This window comes from Anabrus simplex, chromosome 1 (genome assembly GCF_040414725.1).
Source record: "Anabrus simplex isolate iqAnaSimp1 chromosome 1, ASM4041472v1, whole genome shotgun sequence".
NCBI classification, from domain to species: domain Eukaryota; kingdom Metazoa; phylum Arthropoda; class Insecta; order Orthoptera; family Tettigoniidae; genus Anabrus; species Anabrus simplex.
The window spans coordinates 747,125,554-747,147,854 of NC_090265.1; the positions used below are offsets into that span (position 1 = coordinate 747,125,554).

A 22,301-nucleotide genomic window follows, 5' to 3' on the forward strand; every position below is an offset into this window, starting at 1 on the left:
CGCCTGCATCAGAATAACCGTTGGTGGAAGCCCTTGGAAATAATGCCCTCCCATATCATACAGTAGCATGGTAGGTAGGAAAGTTTCATCAAGGACGTGTAGCAACTAGTGATCAGCAACTGCGACATTCTCTTGCATTTGCTGCTTCACATACAAAATAAAAACACTATCTAAAAATTCAAGTTTTGCAACTGATTGTAATGTTGATAGAAGTCTAATTCATTGTTTGTGTATATTGGCAGTAATTGTGGAAGCCTGTGAAGTTAATAACTGGAGCTTAAAATGAAAGATCGGAAGAGGAGAAGTTGTGAAATAGTGTACTGTCAAAGAGAACAGCTTATATGACAATAGTATTTACGTTCTACATTCTATGTGCTACTGCACTATAGCACACACACAATTTTTTTATTAAAACTAGCTATATTACGTGGTGCTGCTTGGGCATTTTATTGTTTCCTTTAGGTACTTCATTACCTGTTAATTATGTATGAAGAGAATTTTTGTAGATTTCGTTATTGTGGCGTTGACTTATTAAGAACTATTTTGTAGTTTAGAACTTGTTATTGTGTTTAATTTCAAGTCATATAGATTATTTTCTTCCCCATTAATCAAACTAATATTGGTTAAGTTTGAACATTTTCTAAATCACCACTTTTCACCACGCCTATGCAGCTGAACCGGTACTGAAACAGCAGCCAGAGTGTCCAAATACAAATCAGCGACCGCGAAAACTATGGATTCGACGCTAATATTGGTAGTTTTCTATTATTCTTATACATCATTCCCTCTCTTAGGTTTGCTAGAAGGTGTTTTACTCCTCCAATATCTTTTCGAGATAGTAATTCATATTTGTACGAAGCTTGGTAGAGAGCTATTCTGGAAGATATTGTACTCATGTACACCTACAAGTTTGGTGATTTTCTCTTTCACACCTTTTACTTTTAGGATTTGTATTACTTGTTTCAAATGGTTCTTTTTGATTTTTCTTAATTGTAACATTGAATTGATTGTTTATGAACTCTTTTGTAAATTTGTAAATTTAGAAATACTGTTATGTGTATAATTTTACTTTTTAGCTTAAAATTATTTTGTTTTGCCTTAAAGTATTTCCTTGTGGCAGCCCAGATTGTCTTGGAAGTAGCTGATCCTTTCAAACAAATAATAAAAAGAAGTTATAACGTAATGTATTTATGAGTCGCATTATAAATATGCCATCTTACTAATAAACAGTGTATAACTTTTATACACCGTTTATGTGAAATTCGTTACTAATAAACTGTGTATAAGCCTCCTGTGTACACATCTGTTATGGTTATTCATTAAATTGTTTATACACACCAGGACCCTTGTATAAGCATTGTAGAGCAGTGAGTAGCAGAAAAAGAAACGAGTGAGCAGTTTATTTTCGTGGTATTTACTGTCTGCAGTAATATAATCATGGTGAAATATTCGATTTATCCATTTAACATTGAACACACACTGAAAGAATGGACGATAACGTTTATGATCTTCACGATATTTTAAACACAGAAGACATACACCATTCAGAGGTTATGGAGGCTAGACATCTTCGTAAAGTAAAACACTTTAAAGAGACGGAATGACATTAAATAACTATAAAAGAAATGTTGGTTGGGGGTATTTTTGTGTAATAATGTGGTACTGCTTAATAGACTTTTGAAATAACGAGTTCATTATACATTATCTGCCTCTACAAAGATTTTTCTCAAATTTGAGTATAAAAAGGGACATATTCCTTGACATAAAACTTGTATAACTTGAAAACCATACGTAATATAGTCCACACTTTGTAGTTGAATATGATGTATAAATGCCTAACAGACACTTTTTGATCAAACCATTCTTTTAGCTACAAAACAGTTTTTCCTTTTTTTTGAAAACTAAGGATTTTTGGAATGTGTACCCTTTTCAACTCACCGATTCAATTACAATTACTTAAGTTTTCCGTAATATCCCAGTTAGGAGCTTTTGATGTTTTCTTAAGCTTTTCCATTTCTTTCGTGGCGTTCATTACACAAGCGAGCTGAAGAAATGTTGATATCAATATAAGTCAATTTCCAGCTGTCTCACTTTATGTTGCCACTGCCTTTTGGATATGCCGTGCTACTGCACGACTTTCCAGAAAGTTTTGCTCGTAGATAACCAGAGGAAGCGACCCAAAGGCGGTGAATGCGTGAAATACGTCAGTGAACTGCAGGAAGAGATTCCTACGACTTGGAGCGAGTCAGAACGAGTGTATACGTGCTGTATAGTAATACAATGCATATACCACGTTTATTAGTAAGAAAAATATACAACGCTTATACAGGGTTTATTCACTAAGTGTTAAACAACTGTATAAGGACTTTTTATTAGTAAGATGGATGATGTACACGATTCCAACTGTCACTGGGACTGTCACCAATCAGCCGAGCAACACTGAAACTGTGTAAACAACATTAATCTCTGTGAATTTCGACATTTTCTTCATCAACCCTCCTAAATCACCATGCCGATGGGTGCTGAACTTTGACTAAAATGACATCTAAAGTGTCACTATTCATCTCAGTGACCCCGGAAACTATGGATTCGACACTAATATTGGCTGTTTTCGATTATTTTACATGACACCCCCTACCCCCAGGGATGTCTTACCCCTACAGTATCTTTTCGGGATAGTAACTCATATCCATACCAAGACTGGTTGAGAGCTGTGATGGGATTCGGCACAAATATTCGTCGTTTTTAATTATTTTTAAATTTCTTCCCCTCCGCCAGGGGTGTCTTACCCCATGTAATTATTTTTCCACTAATGTGCACTAATTTTAGTTGAGACCTATGCTGGGATATAACACATACATCCATAGTCTCGGTCATTTTGGACATTTTTTCACCTCTTCTCAACCTCCATACCAACTGGGCCTGAACTATGACTCAAACAGCATCCGAAGGGTCACGGTGTTAGGGGAGCTCTGCCCCCACAGCCATTTTTTGTTTCTTTGTTTGTTTGAAAGCTATGCTGGAACATACATTCATCCATAATCTCTGTTATTTTGGATATTTTCTTCTTTACCCCTTCTCACCCCCGTGCCAATGCGGGTGAACTTGGACTTAAACAACATCTGGAGTGTCAATATTCATCTCAGCGATAACAAAAACTATGGATTCTACTTTAATATTGGTCATTTTCTATTATTTTTATACTTCATCCCCGTTCCACTCCCATTCAGAGGGGTGCACACACATAAATCCATAAACTGGGCCATTTTGGACTTTTTTCATCCCTTCTCACCCCCATGCCGATGGGGACTGAACTTGAACCTAAACGACTTGTGGAGTGTCGCTGTTCATCTCAGTGACTCCGAAACCTATGGTTTCAACCTATTTTCAATTATATTAATATATGCCACCCCCACAGTGCTTTCTCGAGACAGTTATATGTAATTACAATAAAAAATGTTTTATTATAAACCACCTATTCAATATATTATAATGTTATTACATTTAGAGTTTCAACATTAATATAAAGTTACAAGTGGAACATGTTTCGCTCCCTTATAGAGCCAATCCAGAATCTCAAAGTTTGGTTTATGTTTACAACTAATGACTCAAAAACTATTTGAACATTTTACAACCTTAAACTTATTTTACTAATATCACAGAAGGCAGAATCATTGATAGCGTGCCTTATTAACTAAAACTTAATAGTGGAAAAGTTGATTAAAATACACATTCATTTAAAATTATGGTAGAATATGTTTGCTCTCAAATATGTACAAACATTTGGTATGTCTAAAATCTTGAAGAATGACTCGTGATTCAATCTTAAGAACTACGATTAGGTCATAGATATTTAAAGTTTAAATCATGAGATCAGGCTAAAAGTTTAAGCTATCCTTTGAGGATAAGAGTCTATAAAATTCTAACATTTCATCATCTTGTCGATTGTAGTAGGTGACAGGTTAAACTTTAGTCTTTACGAAGTTTGAAATTTTGTTGTCATTTGACATCGGTGATGTTGTTGATTGAGTTTGTATTTATTGACATCAATGACCAGAGCTTTGAAGCAATGAATTAAAATGGAGTGTAGTTAAAAGGGACGTGATTCGACAAACAATGTAGCCACAAGTTGTTAAATAGGCTATCACTTGTTGGCATATCTGTAACAACGAAAATGATTCGTGTGAGTGTCGAATGTTGTGTTACTAGTTGAGTGAGCACTTAAGGATACTTCACTTAACCCTCCAATTACTGCTTGTCTGTCTGGTGTTGTCTAAAGTTGCATAGTAACTGCCTGTTGTTCCACGTCTGCTCCTTGTGTTGTACGAGTGAGATGGTAGGGGTTGGGGGGAGGGAGTAGGGGTGGGTGGAGTAACGTTAGTAGGTGTGGCTTTGGGAGAGGAGCATTTAGAGGAGGTGCAGGGAGGGGTTGTGTTCATTAACATTACATGATTAATGGTTGTTTTGGGGATTAGCAAAATTACTTTTCTCTAGATTAAGTGTTTGTAAAAAGTTCAGGCAATTATTCATGTAAAGGATTTTTTATTTCAATTTCGTCATTTAAGTTTTTTCCTTATTAAAATGCTGGTCTAGGTGAATATAAATATTTTTGAATTCTTTCATTAATTTTCCCTTTTCTATTTTTTTGATGATTTTTAAGTCTTTCTCTATAATTGTAAAGTGGTGGCCTGATTCTCTCATGTGAACACTCATAGCAGAATGTTTATTGTGTTTTGCAGCATTGACATGTTCAAGGTATCTTGTAAGAAAGCTACAGCCAGTTTGGCGAATGTATGAAAATTTACATTCTACACATCAGTCTATAAATACCGGAATTTAGATAAGGGTTATTGCTTGAATTTACACTATTGTGGTTGAAAAAAATGTTTCGGTTAGTGTTTTGTGTCTTGAATGCTATGTTAAGATCTTGTTTCTTAATAGAATTAGTGATTTGATAAATGGCTGGATTAGTGAATGTGAATGTTGCAATTTTGGATTTCTTAGTTTCGTCAGGAGTAAGATTAGTTGCTAATTTGTGTTTTACTTTATTAATGATACGATTGACCATATCCATTTTGTAGCCATAATCTTTTATGAATTTAAGTTCCTTTTTTAGGTTACTATCTGAAAGGGAAATTTGGAAAGCTCTGTAAATCAAGCTGAAGAAAGCCGCCTGTTCATGTGATTTTGGGTGCAGTAAGTCGTTTTTTATCGTTAACTATGTTAATTATGTTAGTTTTCTAAATATCTGAAAGTCAAATTTGTAACCTAATCGTGTTACACTAATGTCTAGAAAGTTTATTGAGTTGTTAGATTCATCCTCTTTCATGAATTTTATATTTGGGTCAATATTATTTAAGAAATCTAGGATTTTTTCAATATCGTTTTGTTGACTATCTATTACGACAAAGGTGTCTTCTACATGTCTAAGCCAAAGAGAAAGTCCTTTCATGTTTGTTTTTAGTTTATTTTGCTCCAAATGGTCCATATACAGTATATATATATCAGCCAGTATGCCCAACGTGGGGTCACCCATTGCTAAGCACGTTCGATGGTAAATCTTATTGTTAATGGTAAAATAATTATTATTTAAAACAAATTTCAGGAAGTTAATAAATTCTTCTATTTCACATTTGCTTAATTTACTATGTCTGGAAAGATTGAGTTTGATGATGTTAATAGTTTCATTGACCGGTATATTTGGATACACGTTGGTAATGTCAAATGAATTGCAAGTAATCAGCTTCATTTTCCGTATCAAAATCTAATCACTGAGATTTACAATATTAAAATTCTTCCACCATTTTGATACTTTTTATTTGCCTTTTAGCAAATTTTTATTTGTCAACAGTACATGTTTCGTTCCTACTTAGGAACATCCTCAGCTGTTATTAAAGCTTAGGTGAATTGCTAAGATTTTAAACACGTTAATTTGCAGGTACATTGATTCTCTTAAAAACTACTAAAATACCAATTAAATTAAATGATATTAAAAACAATGTAGGGGTTAGTGTGTTAATGATATGAGAACGGATGATTACATAGTTGGTCAGCTTAAAAACTATGTCTATTCATTTGAATAGTTAAAAAAAATTTCATTTTGTTACATTAAAAATGTCTGTTTGTTTGCGGTTAAGAAGTTTTAAAAACGTTTGTTTTCATGACACTGTTCAAATTGTTGAATGTTTTTTCTTCCGTTCCTTCCAGGTAAGTTGTTATATATTATGAGTTTGCTTAAAGTGCCTTTGATTGAGTCTAATGTGCAACTCAATTTATGGATACGCTTTGTAGACGACACTTTTGCCGTAATCGATTGAAGAGAGAATAACAGTGACGATATCCTCAATAAATTAAATACACTTGATTCTAGAATAAAGTTTACAGTAGGAATAGAAAAAGAAAGCTCCACAAATTTTTTAGACATAAATATAACACGGAAAAAGGAAGAGTTTGTCTTCAAGATACACAGAAAACCAACTTTTACTCCCATTACAATAAAGAACTACTCATTGCACCTGGAATCGCAAAAAAGGTCAGCTTATTACAGTTATATATATAGAGCGTTTAATATACCCCTTACACACACAGAAAGACAAAAAAGAACTGCTCTTTATTCGCAAACAAGCCCAATACAATGGTTTTGAACTAAAATTATAAACAAAATAATTGGTAAATTCAACCAGAAATTACAAACTAATCTAATACCCGAAACAAAAAAGAAAGACAAATACGCCAAGTTCACGTTCAATAACCCTAACTTATACACAGTAACCAATTTGTTTAGAAAATATAATTATAAGATCGCATATTCAATCAGCAACAACACAAAGCATAAATTATTTAATTACAATAGTGTTAATTCCCTAGGAAAAAACGAACATTCTGAATCAGGAGTTTACAAATTGAAGTGTCATCAATGTGAAAAAAGTTATGTTGGACAAACAGGGCGCAGTTTTACTGTAAGATACCTAGAGCATGTCAATGCTGAAAGACATAAAAAAATTTCCGCGATGGGTCAACACATGAGTTCAACCGGACATCAATTCACAACCACGGAGCAGGATTTAACTATATTACATAAAATAAACAAAGGAGCTCTCCTAAATACATTAGAAAATCTATATATTTATTTATAACAAAAAAGCAATCAGGACAATAACCTAAATGAAACAATTGACAATAGAAACCCTATATTTGAAGGAACATTATCAAGTCTTGAAATTTTAGGCAAAAGACACGATACAAATAGTAAAAGGATAAATAAGACCAAGCCTCCGCCATTTTGTACATCCCCTCTCCCCACTCCTTCTAAAGTTGAGGCCATGACAGTAAGCAACACGCACCCCCTCCTCTCCGCAGCCTTGCCTCCCTGAAAGGAGGAGCAAACAACGGAACACACACACCATTACTATACTAGATGTAAAGCAGCATCAAACGTCCCTCCAGGGTCACAGTAGAATTGGAGTCTAACAATAGCAAGGTAAAGAACTTTTTTATACATTTAGTTATTACGTACAGACACATGTTTTCAAACAAATTCCCATTTCCTAATTTTATTTCATTTCAGAAATTAAGACGAAGCTCCCTTCCCAAAAACTGATCAGCAATCAGCTTCAAAGTTCCGCATTAGACTCAATCAAAGGCACTTTAAGCAAACTCATAATATATAACAACTTTCCTGGAAGGAACGGAAGAAAAAACATTCAACAATTTGAACAGTGTCATGAAGACAAACATTTTTAAAATTTTTTAACTGCAAACAAACAGACATTTAGAATGTAACAAAATGAAAATTTTTTTAACAACTATTCAAATGAATAGACATAGTTTTTAAGCTGACCAACTATGTAATCATCCGTTCTCATATCATTAACACACTAACTCCTACATTGTTTTTAATATCATTTAATTTAATTGGTATTTTAGTAGTTTTTAAGAGAATCAATGTACCTGCAAATTAACGTGTTTAAAATCTTAGCAATTCACCTAAGCTTTAATAACAGCTGAGGATGTTCCTAAGTAGGAACGAAACATGTACTGTTGACAAATAAAAATTTGCTAAAAGGCAAATTAAAAAGTATCACAACGGTGGAAGAATTTTAATATTGTAAATCTCAATGTCAAATGAAACCATTTTATGATGTGGTTGTAAGTTGAATTTGTTTAGTTTATCACAAATTTCTATTGAGTTTTTGATCAATGATTCATTATTAAACTTGTAGAGTCTTTTGAGGAAGTAGTGTATAAATTTATATGTTTTATATGTGGGACTGTTTCTACTGTTAATTATAGGACATATGGGTACATTAGTTTTATGTAACTTGGGCAATGCCCTTGCCGTTGGTATTTTAGGGTTCATGCTTATCATCTTTTGGTATTCTTGTTCATTAAACAAAAAGGTAGAATTCTTAAGGATAATTTTTAGGTTCAGCTGAATCTTATTTATAGGATCTTTGTTTACTGCAGTGTAGGTTTTGTCTGAAAAGAATTCCTCTGTTTTTTAATATAGTCGTCTTTATTTAAAAGGACTGTAGGTTCACATGTGCTTTGGTAACGATTATGTTGTTATTGTTTAACTTAGTTTTTAGTGTCACAATTTGTTTTGTGAGAATAGGATTAGGACTTGCTTTCATTTCTCTTACGAAAGTTGGGAGTTTCTTTCCGACTTCAAACCTGATATCATTTTGTAAATCTGGCATCAATTTATTTAGGTTAGATTTGACTTCTGCTACTAAGGTGATCACATCTTCTATTTTTTGTGAGTTAGGCCAGTTAAATTTTGAACCTTTATTGAGTAGGTTCATCTCATTATCCATAAAGTCTGTAACTGATAGATTGATCCTGGTGGGAATGTTTTTTAGATCAGAATTAGGATTAATTACCCTATTGTTAAGTTCGCTGGAATTTAATTTGTTTTGCTTTAAGTGTAAGAGTTTGTTATCGAGGGTTTTCTGTTTCTTGTCCAAAACGTCAACAGTTATATGTGTAGCAGAATATCTCCTTGGCCTAGCCTACATTTACGCACGTGCCTGCATCGAACACCAGGCCTGAATTCTACTGCAGAATCCTTGAGCTGACACTGCCATGGTTACGGCTGGTCGTTTCTTCATCCAATTCCTAGAGCGGGGTAGTGTGATGCCAATATCTCCAAAACAGTTGGTTTTAGACCCTTAAAACAGGGTTTTTGTGGCCCGCAAGGGCTAACGGAGTTTTGTTCTACGCGTCGCGAGGCTTAAAATGAGTTTTGTCTTGTCCTTGTACGACAAATTGAATATTTTGCCTATATTAGCTTATGTTAATGTGCCAAAGAGCCTAAATCTAGGTAATGGAGAGGGGTGTTAAAATTTCTTGTAGATGGGGTTACGCGCAGGATCCTAAAAGTTAAGTATACAAAATTTGGTTCAAATTGGTGGAATAGTATGGATCTGTATAAGGTACAGACAGACAGACAGACAGACAGACAGACAGACAGACAGACAGACAGACAGACAGACAGACAGACAGACAGACAGACAGACATACATACATTCATTCTGCTTTATATGCATACATAGAAGATAGATTTATAAAAGATATAATTATAAATTAATAATATTCTTTAAACATTTGGCATTAATGTAGTCTTCTTTTAGAATATCACAAGTAATAGTTGAGTCTGACCTGTCAATATAAAAAATTATAAGTTATACAATTATTTTGACTCGTACATGTTTCGGGAGACACCATTCCCTTCCTCAGTGATTAATACTCCCCATATTTTAGGATCTAACAATATTCACTTGTACAGAATATATAGTTAAAATTGTAAAATGCTTTTACACTAATACACACAGAGCTCTGTCTAACACCAGCACAGCACGATTCTGTTTAACCAGTTATAGTTCAAGGACAATTGTTCATCATAGATCTTTAGAGTAAAATAATGCATTGGATGATCATTTTTAGGAAGAGTTTTAACAACTATTTCTTTGAGTTTATCCAAGAAAACCAGATGGCTTTCTAAATGTTTTTAAAGTGTTCTACAATAAGAACAAACACAACAAGCAGTATGTGTGTTAAAAGCATTTTACAATTTTAACCATGTATTCTGTACATGTGAACATTGTTAGATCCTAAAATGTGGCGAGTATTAATCGCTGGTGAAGGGAGCTGGAATCTCCCACCTTTTGATATCACCATGGATGAACATCAGGGCTCAGATCTATCACCATTATTATTCATCCTCTGCTTGGATACAGCAACGACTGACATACAGGCATCGCATCCCTGGACCCTTCTTTATGCGGATGATGTGGTACTTGCCCAACAAACACGCCTTGGACTCCAATGCCAGACACAAACTTGGAGCGACAAATTAGCTGAGAAGGGTCTGCGTCTCAACACCCAGAAAACCGAATACCTAGAATGTGGCCCCCAAACTAGTGGGACCATAAGGATCAATAATCAAGACTTGCAGAAAACCATGCATTTTAAATACGTAGGGTCAGTTGTCACTTTGAACTGTGATGCCACTTGTGATATCCAAGCGTGGGTAAATGCAGCTTGGCTCAAGCGCAGACAAATCACCAGAGTCCTCTGCGATAAAAAGATGCCTCACCATCTAAAGGCAAAAATTTACAAGACCGTGGTACGCCCAGCAGCTATTTAGGGCAGAATGTCGTCTAATGACAAAGAAGCATGAACAGACTCTTCATACAATGGAAATAAAGATGATTCGATGGACTTTTGGACTGACTCTATGTGACCACATAAGAAATGCAGATGTTCGACAAAGGCTTGGTGTCGCTCCAATTGTAGAGAAAGTGAGGGAAGCGTGTCTCTGCTGGTACGGTCACGTTATGAGAAGGCAGGTCGGCTAAGTTGCTAAAACAGCTCTCCGAGTTGATCAGGGAGGAATACGACCACGTGAAAGGCCTTTAAAGCGGTGGACTGAAAATAACAAGGCCGACATGCACGATGTTGGTTTAAAACCTGAAGATGTCAGCAATAGGACGAAATGGAGGAGATGCAGCAAAACAGCAGACCCTATACTTTGGGATAAACGCCAGGAAAGAGAGAGAAGGGAGTGGTGTCTCCGGAAACATGTACGAGTCAAAATAATTACATAATTTACGAATCTGATAATATATTGACAGGGCAGACCCAACTATCACCCATGATATTCTATAAGCTCAGTCAATACAGACCACTGAGGACCAAAAATGGTCAAATTTGTTGAGTATTTCCATTTTTCGATTAGGCTAGCCCTGGTTACAGCAGCAGTAACTGCATGCTGCCAATCTTCATATCATGTTAGGTTGCCAATTACTATAGCAGGCACTACAGCCTGCAGAAGCATTTTTGTCGAGGCTGAAAATAGCCTCAGGCAGACTGACTCTCTGCTCATCACAGCTTAGAACAGACCTGTGGTATGCTATTCTCCCCAGTAAAACACCCTCGCTCGCTACCTGCGTGAGTTTGTTCATGCAGTATTTGTTTTGTAGACTCCATCAAGAATTCAGTCAATTGTTTACTGACTAATCCATTCTCCAGGAGATGCTTAGGAAGACCAACACCTGATTTCATCATAAATCAAAAGCAAAAGACAGTAAAAATTGTGTTTACAATAGAAAATGTCACAGGACAGTGTAGCAAAACAATTGAATATGAGGTTGTGAGATAAGGAACATTCTTTTCTGTTTCCCTTATCTGTATTTCAATAACAGCGATTCTCATTCGTGGAGTAGAATGGGAGTGACTGATTTAGGTCACCCGAACAAATTCATAAAACAACACAAAGATAATATTAAACACATACAGTACATTACGTGCTGAATCTCAGTTTCATCGGCAGTGTAAATGTAGCAACACGCATCATGAAGAAAAGCAGCAAGTGGAAGGACCACTAAATGACATTATAATGTATCATTTTGGGGATATTAGGTCATTTTGAACCTACAACCAGGATCGTCTTCAGAGCAATGACAACTGTCACTCCATAGTAACTAGACTCTGTTAGAAATATAGTTCATTCCTGGGCTTCCAGAGTCAAGCAGAAAGTTAACTATGGTATATAGCCTCCCCCTTTGTTAAATTATTTGGATGTTTAGTAATTTCCCTTTATAAATAGCAGAAGTTACATCAAAAATGATTTGATGGTCATTATGTATGGCATGTTTTGCCACAGCAGACATCTCTGGCTGGCAAAGACACAAGTGCCTGGATTGTGCCTTAACCCTTGTTGCTACCTTCCTACATGTGTGGCCAACATAAAACAATCCCCAGAAGCAAGGAATCATATATATTCCAGCACAGTTTAAACCAATAGCATCTTTAACAGATCGCAAGCAATTGCCTATGATGATATTAGGCTTAAAGATGGTCTTGAAATTGTGCCTTCTGAGAATATTGCACGCATGGCAAGAAGACCAGACTCAAAGGATGAGAATCATGTGACAATCTGTCTTTTTTTTTGGCTTGGGACGTAGCACTTCGTCAATCTATTTCCTTGAGTAGCCACTACTCAGGAATGTTCTGATTAAGAAACCAGGTTCACTGTTTAACCTATGCTCGGCTGGTATGGGTGTTAAGCACAGCACGCTTTTGGCAAGGATGGTGGTGAGGGGACCAATGAAGGTGTCTATTAGGGTGGATGGGTTTACAGTAAACCAAAACATCCAGGAACAGCAAACATCCTCCACGTTCAGTCTCCATGATAAATTTAATGTTTGGATGTATGCTGTTCAACTCATCCAGAAATATGGATGATATTCGTGTTCACCATGAGGCCAGATAACAAATGTGTCATCAACATATCTCAAACCCAATTTGGAACGATGTTTACAGTGAATGTAAAACTATTAGATTCTATCACTGATTTTCAAGGCATCTCACGAAGAATCGTGTCTGCCTCCATAGCATACCGGTCAACACTATTAGCTGCCGCCCTCAGGGACATAGGTTCGATTCCCAGAACTGCCAGAAATTTCAGATTGGCAAGAGGACTTGTATGTGACTGAAATGGTATATGCCATTGGGAGTGTGCCTGAAAAGAGCAGCACAAGCTCAAGACGAGGACACGAATTTACTTACTACCAAGAATTGCACCTTCAACCTTAAAAACAACAAATAAAATTTAGACCATCGTAAATGCCCATTACCCTGCTAATGAGAACAATTTTCTAACAAAGACCACGAAAGAAGTGAAAAAGTTTCCAAATAAATGTACAAATAGGAATGGCCAAAGAATTCTACAGACACACAACCTCTTCTCCAAATCCACACACTTCAAAGAGAGGCCAAGCAAACTTAAAACTTGGAAACATCCTGATTGGAGAAAAGGGGAATGGCAGTTGGATCATGTACGCATAAACAAATCCTTTCATAGAGAAATCTACATCTGAGTATTAAGAAGAATAGACACTGCTTCATTCCACAATATAGTCAAAATAAAAACTAAATTCACTCCTCTAAAGAAAACCAAAATCCAACAAACAAAAGAGGAATTATGACCCACACCAATTAATAAGAAAAGACAAATATAAAAAATACACGAACCATAAAAATTAATGGAGGATTTAGAAGAAATGATACCATTTCTCAAATAAGCTAAACACTTAGCCCCTTTAAACCCACATAAAAGAAATGCCTGATGGACTTTAGAATGTGATAAAATTCATGAAGAAAGACACCAGGCATGGTTAAAATTTCAAACCCACAAAATAGAAGAAAATGTCATCAACCTCAAAACTACCACAAAAAATTCACCCAAATTATCAAGCAAATCAAGAGACAATCTCAAAAAGATATAATGAGGTCAAAAGGAGAAAATTACCACAAAACCAATTCTAGGGTGACCATTACAATGTCTTTGGAAGACAACTACAGAAATATGACACCCCCCCCCCTTCCCCCAAGTAAGAACTCAAGCAACTTTTAAAAATTAACACAAACACCTCAATAAAGAGCAAACCTGAACACACAAACCCTCAACAGCCCAAGAGATGAAAGCGGCCTGCTCAGACCTCCCGACACAAGGCTCCATCTTTTTTGTTTTGCGATTTGCTTTACGTCGCACCGACACAAATAGGTCTTATGGTGACGATGGGATAGGAAAGGTGTAGGAGTGGGAAGGAGGCGGCCGTGGCCTTACAACCTCAGCATTTACCTGGTGTGAAAATGGGAAACCATGGGAAACCATTTTTAGGGCTGTCGACAGTGGGGTTCAAACCCACTATCTCCCAGATGCAAGCTCACAGCTGTGCGCCCCTAACCCGGTCATGGCTCTACCAGAAATTTGAAAAACAGAAAAAAATCCCAAACACTGAACTACAGCTATAATCTACGGAGATAAAAGCGTACAAGTTTCTCTCCATAAGGTAGATTAAAGAACAACTAGGTGAATACCTGGGAGGCTTCATACCATGGAGAAGCTGCACAGAACAGTCATGGCATATTACAGGAAACAATAACCTTTGTAGACTGTATCCATGGACCTTTAATATTGAAAATCTCTTTGGACTCCACCCAAAATTAATCAAACTGATAGAAGTCACCTTAACCAACACAAAATCTGAAGTCAAGTTCAGAGGGAAGACTGCCTGCCATCACTGCTGTGCCTTGGAATATATAATGAGAGAAAGGATATCCCAAAGAAACTGGCTGCTCTCCTGTCCAGCAATGTTCAGTAAGACTGACAAGTTAAATCACTCAGAATATCCTTCAAAAAGACAGAAATCATCTACCACTCAATCCTGAAATTACAATAGAAGAAGAGATGATAAAGTTACATATTTAGGAGAAATAACAATATAACCTCAACAAAAAGCTGACATGCCATAACAAAATTAATCACCAAGAACACATGCAATAAAAAAGGCCTCTCAATAAGCCACAAAGAGTCAGGGTGGAAGCTGGGGATAAGAATAAAGCTTTTAGAGCATGGTTTCAACAGAAGGCAATGGAGAACAGACAAGAATAAAAGACCAAAAAGGAACAAGCTAAAAAGATAGTAACAGAGGAGAAGAAAAAATGGATGGAAAAGTGGACAAACATGATGGAAGAAGATAGCAAAGGAAAGCAAAAAGTACTGTATAGAAAGGTCAGGAGTAAGAGGAAAGGCATGCAGGAATATGTTATAATGATTACGGAGCGGATTTTTATGTGCTAAAAATGTGAAAAATATTTATTTTTTATGTGCTGAAAAACTTTAAAATATGTGATAACAAATTAACATTATTTTCCTTTAAATATCATTTAACTACTCGCGCTCAAGAAGTAAATAAGTATAATGTTTTGTATTAGACTATGGTGCTACCAAACGTAGCCAGCGACCAGCAAGTTTTAGAACTTCTGGAGGGAAGTCTATAAATAGCCACGACATTCAGATACATGATGTTAAATACACTGTTAAAAACAATACCATAATCGTAAAATGAAAATATGAGCATTATTTTATAACACAGAAGCATTTTAAATTTTATTGATTAACAAATATTGCCGATTTATGTGCTTATTATAGATTTTCTTAAAATATGTATTTACATTTTAAAAATGTGAAAATATGTGTTTTCATGTGAAATAAGATTAAGTTTTTACACTTGAGGATGCACAACAGGAATAATAAATCTTGTAACTTGCATTAAAACTTATGCAATTTAAAAAAAATGTAATTACATAAAAATCCACTCCCTAATTATGATAGATAAAAATGGAAATTAATTGCAGGAGAAAGAGAAACACAATGGAATGTGGAAGGGGTATTTTGGAGATTTACTAAATCCAGAAGGATGCATTGAGGAGGTAAGTAGAAGTAGGTAGGAAGAGAGAAATGCAGAAAAAGAAAAAGACCTAACACAGGGAGAAGTGGAGGTGGAGGGAAAGCCTCAGGTTTAGATGAATTGAGTATCGAGATGGTGAAGGCAGCAGGAGAAGTAGGAAAGCAGTGGCTTTTTTGTGTGCTGAAAGTAGTATGGAAGGAGGGGAAGACCCTTGAAGACTGGAAGAAGGGGAATAGGAAAGTTTTTAAGAACTATAGGGGAGTCACATTGATATGTCACTGTGCACAAGGTTTGAAAAGATTCTGGAGAACAGAATCAAAAAGGTGGAAGAAAAGTTAAGAGCAGTATGGCTTCAGATCAGGAAGGTCTGCAGTAGACAACTACCGAGCATCATTACGAGTGGGGTAAAGATCCAAGATGGCCTTCTTAGAGAATGCATATGATCGTGTGTGCAGAAACAATGTACGGGAAGCCTTACAAATAAAAGGTGTCGAGAAGCAGACAATAGAAAGATGAGGGAGATGTACCATGGGAAAGTGGGAAGAGGAAAACAGACTGGTTTGAGCAAAAAATGGATTAAGACGAGGAAGTGTTCTGTCACCTTTGCTGTTTGCTGTAGTAATGAATGAGCTAATGACAAAAGTGGCAGGAAAAAAGTGGGGAAGAAAAATGAACGTGATGATGTTTGCAGATGACTTGTTAGTCTGGGGAGAAAAGAAAGAGCATATATAGGAACAGTTAGATGCATGGGACGATGAGGTGGAACAATATGGAATGAAATTTACTGCCAAAAAGAGTGAGGTAGTGATCACAACTAGAAAGGAGGGACCTACGAGAGGGATTATGCTTGGAGGGGAACAGCTTAGGAAGGTAGAGAGTTTGAAGTACCTGGAAAGCATCATAAATGAAAGTGGAAGAAATGATAAAAGGAAATAATTGAGGAGATTGATTGGAATAAGGGCGGAAGGGTCATTATGCCCTTTTTCCATCAAAGTGCGAATTCAATTCCTCCATGTCTGAATTATCTGCCTTCAAAATTTCAGCTTGATATCTTTCAACAGGCAGAGAAATCACTTTCAGAAGGTGGTGCATGACAGTTAACTTCCAGCTTCTTTGCCACCAACTTGTTACCGAGTGTTACAGCTTGCTTGTAGCGAATGTGCTGCTGTAAATTGTGTTTAAAATTAGTGAAATAAATGAATCAGAGTCAGAGAATGATTTTAAAGACAGTAAGAAGAGAAGAAATGGTGGTAGCAGTTACAGAAATCAGAAAGGGAATATTTTAACAGGAAAGAAATTTCAGCCTGTTATTCATTGCTGTGGAAAGGAGTGTAGTGTAGCAGTGTCTCCTAATGTCCAGGAAACTGTGTTTCATCTGTTTTATAGTTCAAGTGATAAAGCTCAACAGGATACATTTCTATCAGGATGTTGTCACAGAAAGGATATTAAAGAGATAACCAAGGCACCCAGAGAAAACGTGCCGGTTTATTCATTGCCTGGCCAGGGTTGTAAAGTGGCTGTCTGCAGTTACTTTCTTTTAACTGTGCTCAACATTTCAGAAAAGCATTTGAGAACTGTCCAGAAGAAGGTTATTCAAAGAAAGAAGGGGTAAGCATGAAAATGGGCCCCATAAAAAGATTATATTTGGGAGTGTGAAAATGATCATTTATTGACAATTCCTCACTCAAATTCACATTATTCTGCATCCAAATCAAGCAAATTGTACTTTGATAATCCAAATTTGAATGTCAATACATTCTTTACACTCTTTAAAGAGTACCAGTTAAAGTATGGCCAAGAAGTCAATATGAAATACCATGCATATTATAAGTTTTTTGCTATTTGCTTTACAGATAGGTCTTATGGTGACGATGGGACAGGGAAGGGCTAGGAGTTGGAAGGAAGCGACCGTGGCCTTAATTTCCCATTTTCACACCAGGCAAATTCTGGGGCTGTACCTTAATTAAGGCCACGGCCGCTTCCTTCCTACTCCTAGTCCTTCCCTTTCCCATTGTCGCCATAAGACCTATCTGTGTCAGTGCGACGTAAAGCAAAAAAAAAAAAAAAAAGGGAAACTACGGAAAACCATCCTCAGGGCTGCCGACAGTGGGGTTCGAACCTACTATCTCCCGAATACTGGATACTGGCCGCACTTAAACGACTGCAGCTATTGAGCTCGGTATATAAGTTTTTTAAATTTTATATTTTAAAAGTTTTTAAAAGCATTGAACTACGCATTCAGGCGACCAAGATGTGACATTTGAGACTTTTGCTGTGAAGCGACTACAAGACTTTTAAATTGGAAGAAAATAAGGAGCTTGAAATTAAGCCACAGGTTCACAAAAGATCTGTTGAGGCTTATTACAAAGAAAAACTTTGTCATTTCGATGGCCTAGAATGAATACCTCGTATCTCACAAAGTTCTTCCTATCCATTATTTCCCTTAAGACTAGTTACGCCTCCCAGCCACATATGAATATGCAGGCCATCAGAACAATGTTCGTTGTGTTCTTTTTTCCTCTGCCGATGTGTGAAGGAAAATGAACCTTACCGTACCGTACTATAGGAAAGTATGTCTGCGTGACGTATTTACTAACTCCTAGAGTATAATTTTTATAAGGTTCATTTTCCTTTACTCGTTAGCATAGGAAAGTAAACCCAACGAACATTGTTCTGATGGACTGCATATCCAAATGCAGCTGGAAGGGGTGACCAGTCTTAAGGGAAATAATGGATAGGAAGAACTTTGTGAGATACAAGGTATTCAATCTAGGCCATCGATTTATGGAAAGAAGTTAAAGAAGATGGAGAGTGTCCATTCAAAAGAAGTGTATGTGCAAGTTCTTCAGCAGTGCAGGGAGAAGCCTCAAACCTTCCAAGCCTGTGATGGAAGTGAGAGTATTAAAGACTGGAAGACAAATTTAATAGACTTCTGTTATCCAAAGCCAAAGGGAAAATATCCCTTTCAACTCCAGTCTTACAAAATAATTCAATTTGGTATAGATGGTATAATCAGTGCTTAAAGAACATATTTTTCAAGATTTTCATGCCTTTTGTATTCTTATAGAAATCAAACATTCTGCCTAAAGACATATCTTTCCTTGGACCAATCGAGAAACCAGCTATAGCAGCAGCAAAGTTAAAAGACATTCAGGACCTGTGCGCTTTCTTCCTAATAGAGTGAAAGCCTGGTGTGAAGAACTTTTGGAGAGTGTCAAGACCAACGAAGCAGCTGATTCCGAGGACTAGCTGGAGTGAAAAGAAAATAGAGGAATAAGCTGAGGTGTTGTGGGGAAAAAAACCTGTGCAAATTTTTTAGTGTGATATATTATGTATTTAATTATCCTGAAGTATTTTTAGTTCAGATAGTACTTTAGTTAAAAACTGAAAGCAAAATTTCAACTAACATTGCAACTAACCATTTCTCATATTTTGGCACATATCATAAATAAAATGATTATCAGTTGTAAACAATGATTTAAAAGTATTTTCTACCTCACCATAACAAGTTAAGGGGCCATTTTTTGTTTTTAATAAGATAATACACATTCAAACATTAAACTCACTTTTACCAGGAATGCACTTTTCTGACTGACGCCCTTATTCCATCAAACTCCTCAATCGAGCACGGAAGACAAGCAGGAGTGTTCCTGAACAGTGTCAGAACCCTGGTTTGGAGCAAGGATGTCCCTCAGAGAAGCAAAAGAGTGATATACAGGACGTACTATCTACCTATTCTGATGTATTCAGTAGAAACTTTTTTTTTTTTTTTGCCATTTGCTTTACGTCGCACCGACACGGCGACGATGGGACAGGGAAGGGCTAGGAGTGGGAAGGAAGCGGCCGTGGCCTTAATTAAGGTACAGCCCCAGCATTTGCCTGGTGTGAAAATGGGAAACCACGGAAAACCATCTTCAGGGCCGCCGACAGTGGGGTTCGAACCTACTACCTCCCGAATACTGGATACTGGCCACACTTAACACTTTAGCGTCGACGTGTACATTTGCTTTTTCCGTGGTAAACTGCTGAAATGCCGTATACATTTTTCAGGTTGTTGTGGGCTACGGATGTTCGTAATTTCATTCGTAGATGATAATCAAAGACATATTTTATGTTCAAAGTTTCTATTTTTGTGTCCCCCCATTGGGGTGACATATGGTTATTAGGTTGACTATGCAACAGAGAAAGCGCATGTCACCCCTATAGGGGTGACGGCCTTTTTACCTTTGTTGTTGTGGAACACTGTGCTCTGTACTGTGAGCTGTTGAATTACGTGCCTTTCAACGAGTTCCTTGTAATTTACAGTTTTGTGACAAGAAATTAGTTCATGTTATGTGTTTTTGTGTTGAGTAAGCCATGATTACCGGTAGAGAGATAGAAGAACAACCTGAAAAGGGTTCGAGTGTTGAATCAAGAGATGTTGACATTTAGGATTTGCAATGTGATGCCACCTTTTCCGAGTCAGAATTCAACAGTAGTTTGTGTAGTGAGGACACTAGCAAAGATTCCGGTGCTGCATCGGGCAATGATTCAACCAAATCATCAGCCAGTGACAATTACTGGGGAACATTCCCAGGTTTGCAGAAACATTTTTTTTAAATTCACACGTAGCCCCGGTTTACAATTTCATCTGAGTGCTAAATCTCAACCAGTATGTAAGAATAAAGCAATAATAGACTCCAATCCACATTATTTTCCTTGCCATTAATAATTGAATTCTGATGGTTGCGTATGTCACCCCATATGGGGTGTCAAATGTCAGAGAAATTCCACTGTTTGTTGCGCAATGCCCACCGTGCTGAGAAAGGAATGGGCACTGCGCTGCACTCTATGAACACCTTACGTGAACAAGCAATGCAATACAACAGCGAATGGTAGCGCTAGTTTCGTGCGACAGCCTAAAGTTGAAAGGCCTGGACACACTGCCGTGTCACCCCATGAGGGGTGACATACTATATTTTGTATGAGGGTCCGTCACCCCACATGGGGTAACATCGTCTTCAAAGTGTTAAGCGACAGTAGAAACTTGGGTAATGAGGCAGGATACAGGCAATGAAATGATAGAATAGGAGTAACAAGAATGGATAAGATGAGAAATGAGAAGGTTAGAGGCATGTAGACTTAGATGGAATGGACACATGAAGAGAATGACAGGGGAAAGGATACCGAGGAGAATGCACGAAATGGGAATAACAGGAAAACAACCAAGAGACAGGCGGATAAAAGGAGTGGAAGAGTGTGTACAGAGAAGAGGAGAGGGTTGGGCAACAGTGATGAGGGAGAAGTGGTAGCGAGGCTTATGTTCCAAGCAGACCTGGCCTACAACTGGAAACTGCATATGACGATGAATAGCTAAAACATTAAAACACTATAAAACAGTTACACAACCAGAAATAACATATGCAAGTAAAACCATTTTCAAAACAACTAAATAGACAGACTAATCAAGACTGAATGAATAATAATTATCAGAGCATATACGTAAATTAAAACTACCAAGATAATGGGACCAGTAATAAGCACAATCAGGAAGAAACAAATTTCATTTTTTGGACATCTAGTCAAGACACCAGGAAACAAGAGCATCAGGAGAATTATGGAACACTAAGAGCAACATTAGATGAATTACAGAAATCAAGGAAGATATAAGTGAACTAAAATTACAATAGAAGACGTAAAAAAATAAAAATAAAAGATGGACAATGAGATGGATGTTCAGATGATGAAAGGAAGGTAAAATCCGAGAGAATGTAGAAGTACTGCCTTCACGCCAATGACGGAGCACTCTTTGCTGAAGTGGAGTTGTAACATTCAAACTATTAGAATCGTATAAAGAGGAGTGGGAAGGAAGCGACCGTAGAATTAATTAAGGTACAACTGCAGCATTTGCCTGCGAAACCACATAAAACCATCTTCAGGGCCCCACCGACAGTGGGATCTCTCTAATGAAAGCTAATAGCAGCCACATGCTTGGTGAGGATGTTCTTTTGTTTATACTGAAGCAACTCACAGTTACAAGTTCTCTCTGTTACTCACCTGATGCAATGGCACCTCGCTGCTATTACCATAATCAACAAACTTCACAAGTACCCCTCTCTGCGAAGAGACATTCAAGATCTTTGCACGATACCACGAAACACCATCAGGTGAGGCAAGGCAGAGAGAATATTTATCAAGATTATCAGATGGGAATAGATTCTTCGCCTGCAACAAAAGAAATATGTTGTACTGTGAGACTATAGTATCTGAAATTAAAAAGGGACATGGAATGTGCCCCTTGCTAAGTAACTTAATTCCTCAGGAACTGTTGCAAGTTGATTTTAATAACTAGGGCTAGAATTTTCATGATGGAACATATATATTTTTTGGTAACGCTGATATGCCAACGGCCGTAGCCGTGTTGAAACACCGGATCCCGTTAGATCTCCGAAGTTAAGCAACATTGGGCGTGGTCAGGAGTTGGATGGGTTGCCGCGCGCTGTTGGTGGGGGGTAAGGGAATGGAGGAGCGGAAAGGAACTGGCCACCCTACCGCACGTAAACT

The 22,301-nt window shown here is 37.0% G+C and overlaps 1 protein-coding gene across 1 annotated transcript in view; it reads right to left on the reverse strand.

The window, feature by feature from the left end:
- The window catches only part of LOC136857482 (tudor domain-containing protein 1), a 305,315-nt gene that overhangs the window by 120,181 nt on the left and 162,833 nt on the right, over positions 1-22,301 (reverse strand). The window contains exon 5 of the mRNA XM_067136158.2: positions 21,795-21,962. Within this exon, the coding sequence (XP_066992259.2) occupies positions 21,795-21,962 (168 nt within the window). The remainder of the gene's footprint in view (positions 1-21,794; positions 21,963-22,301) is intronic.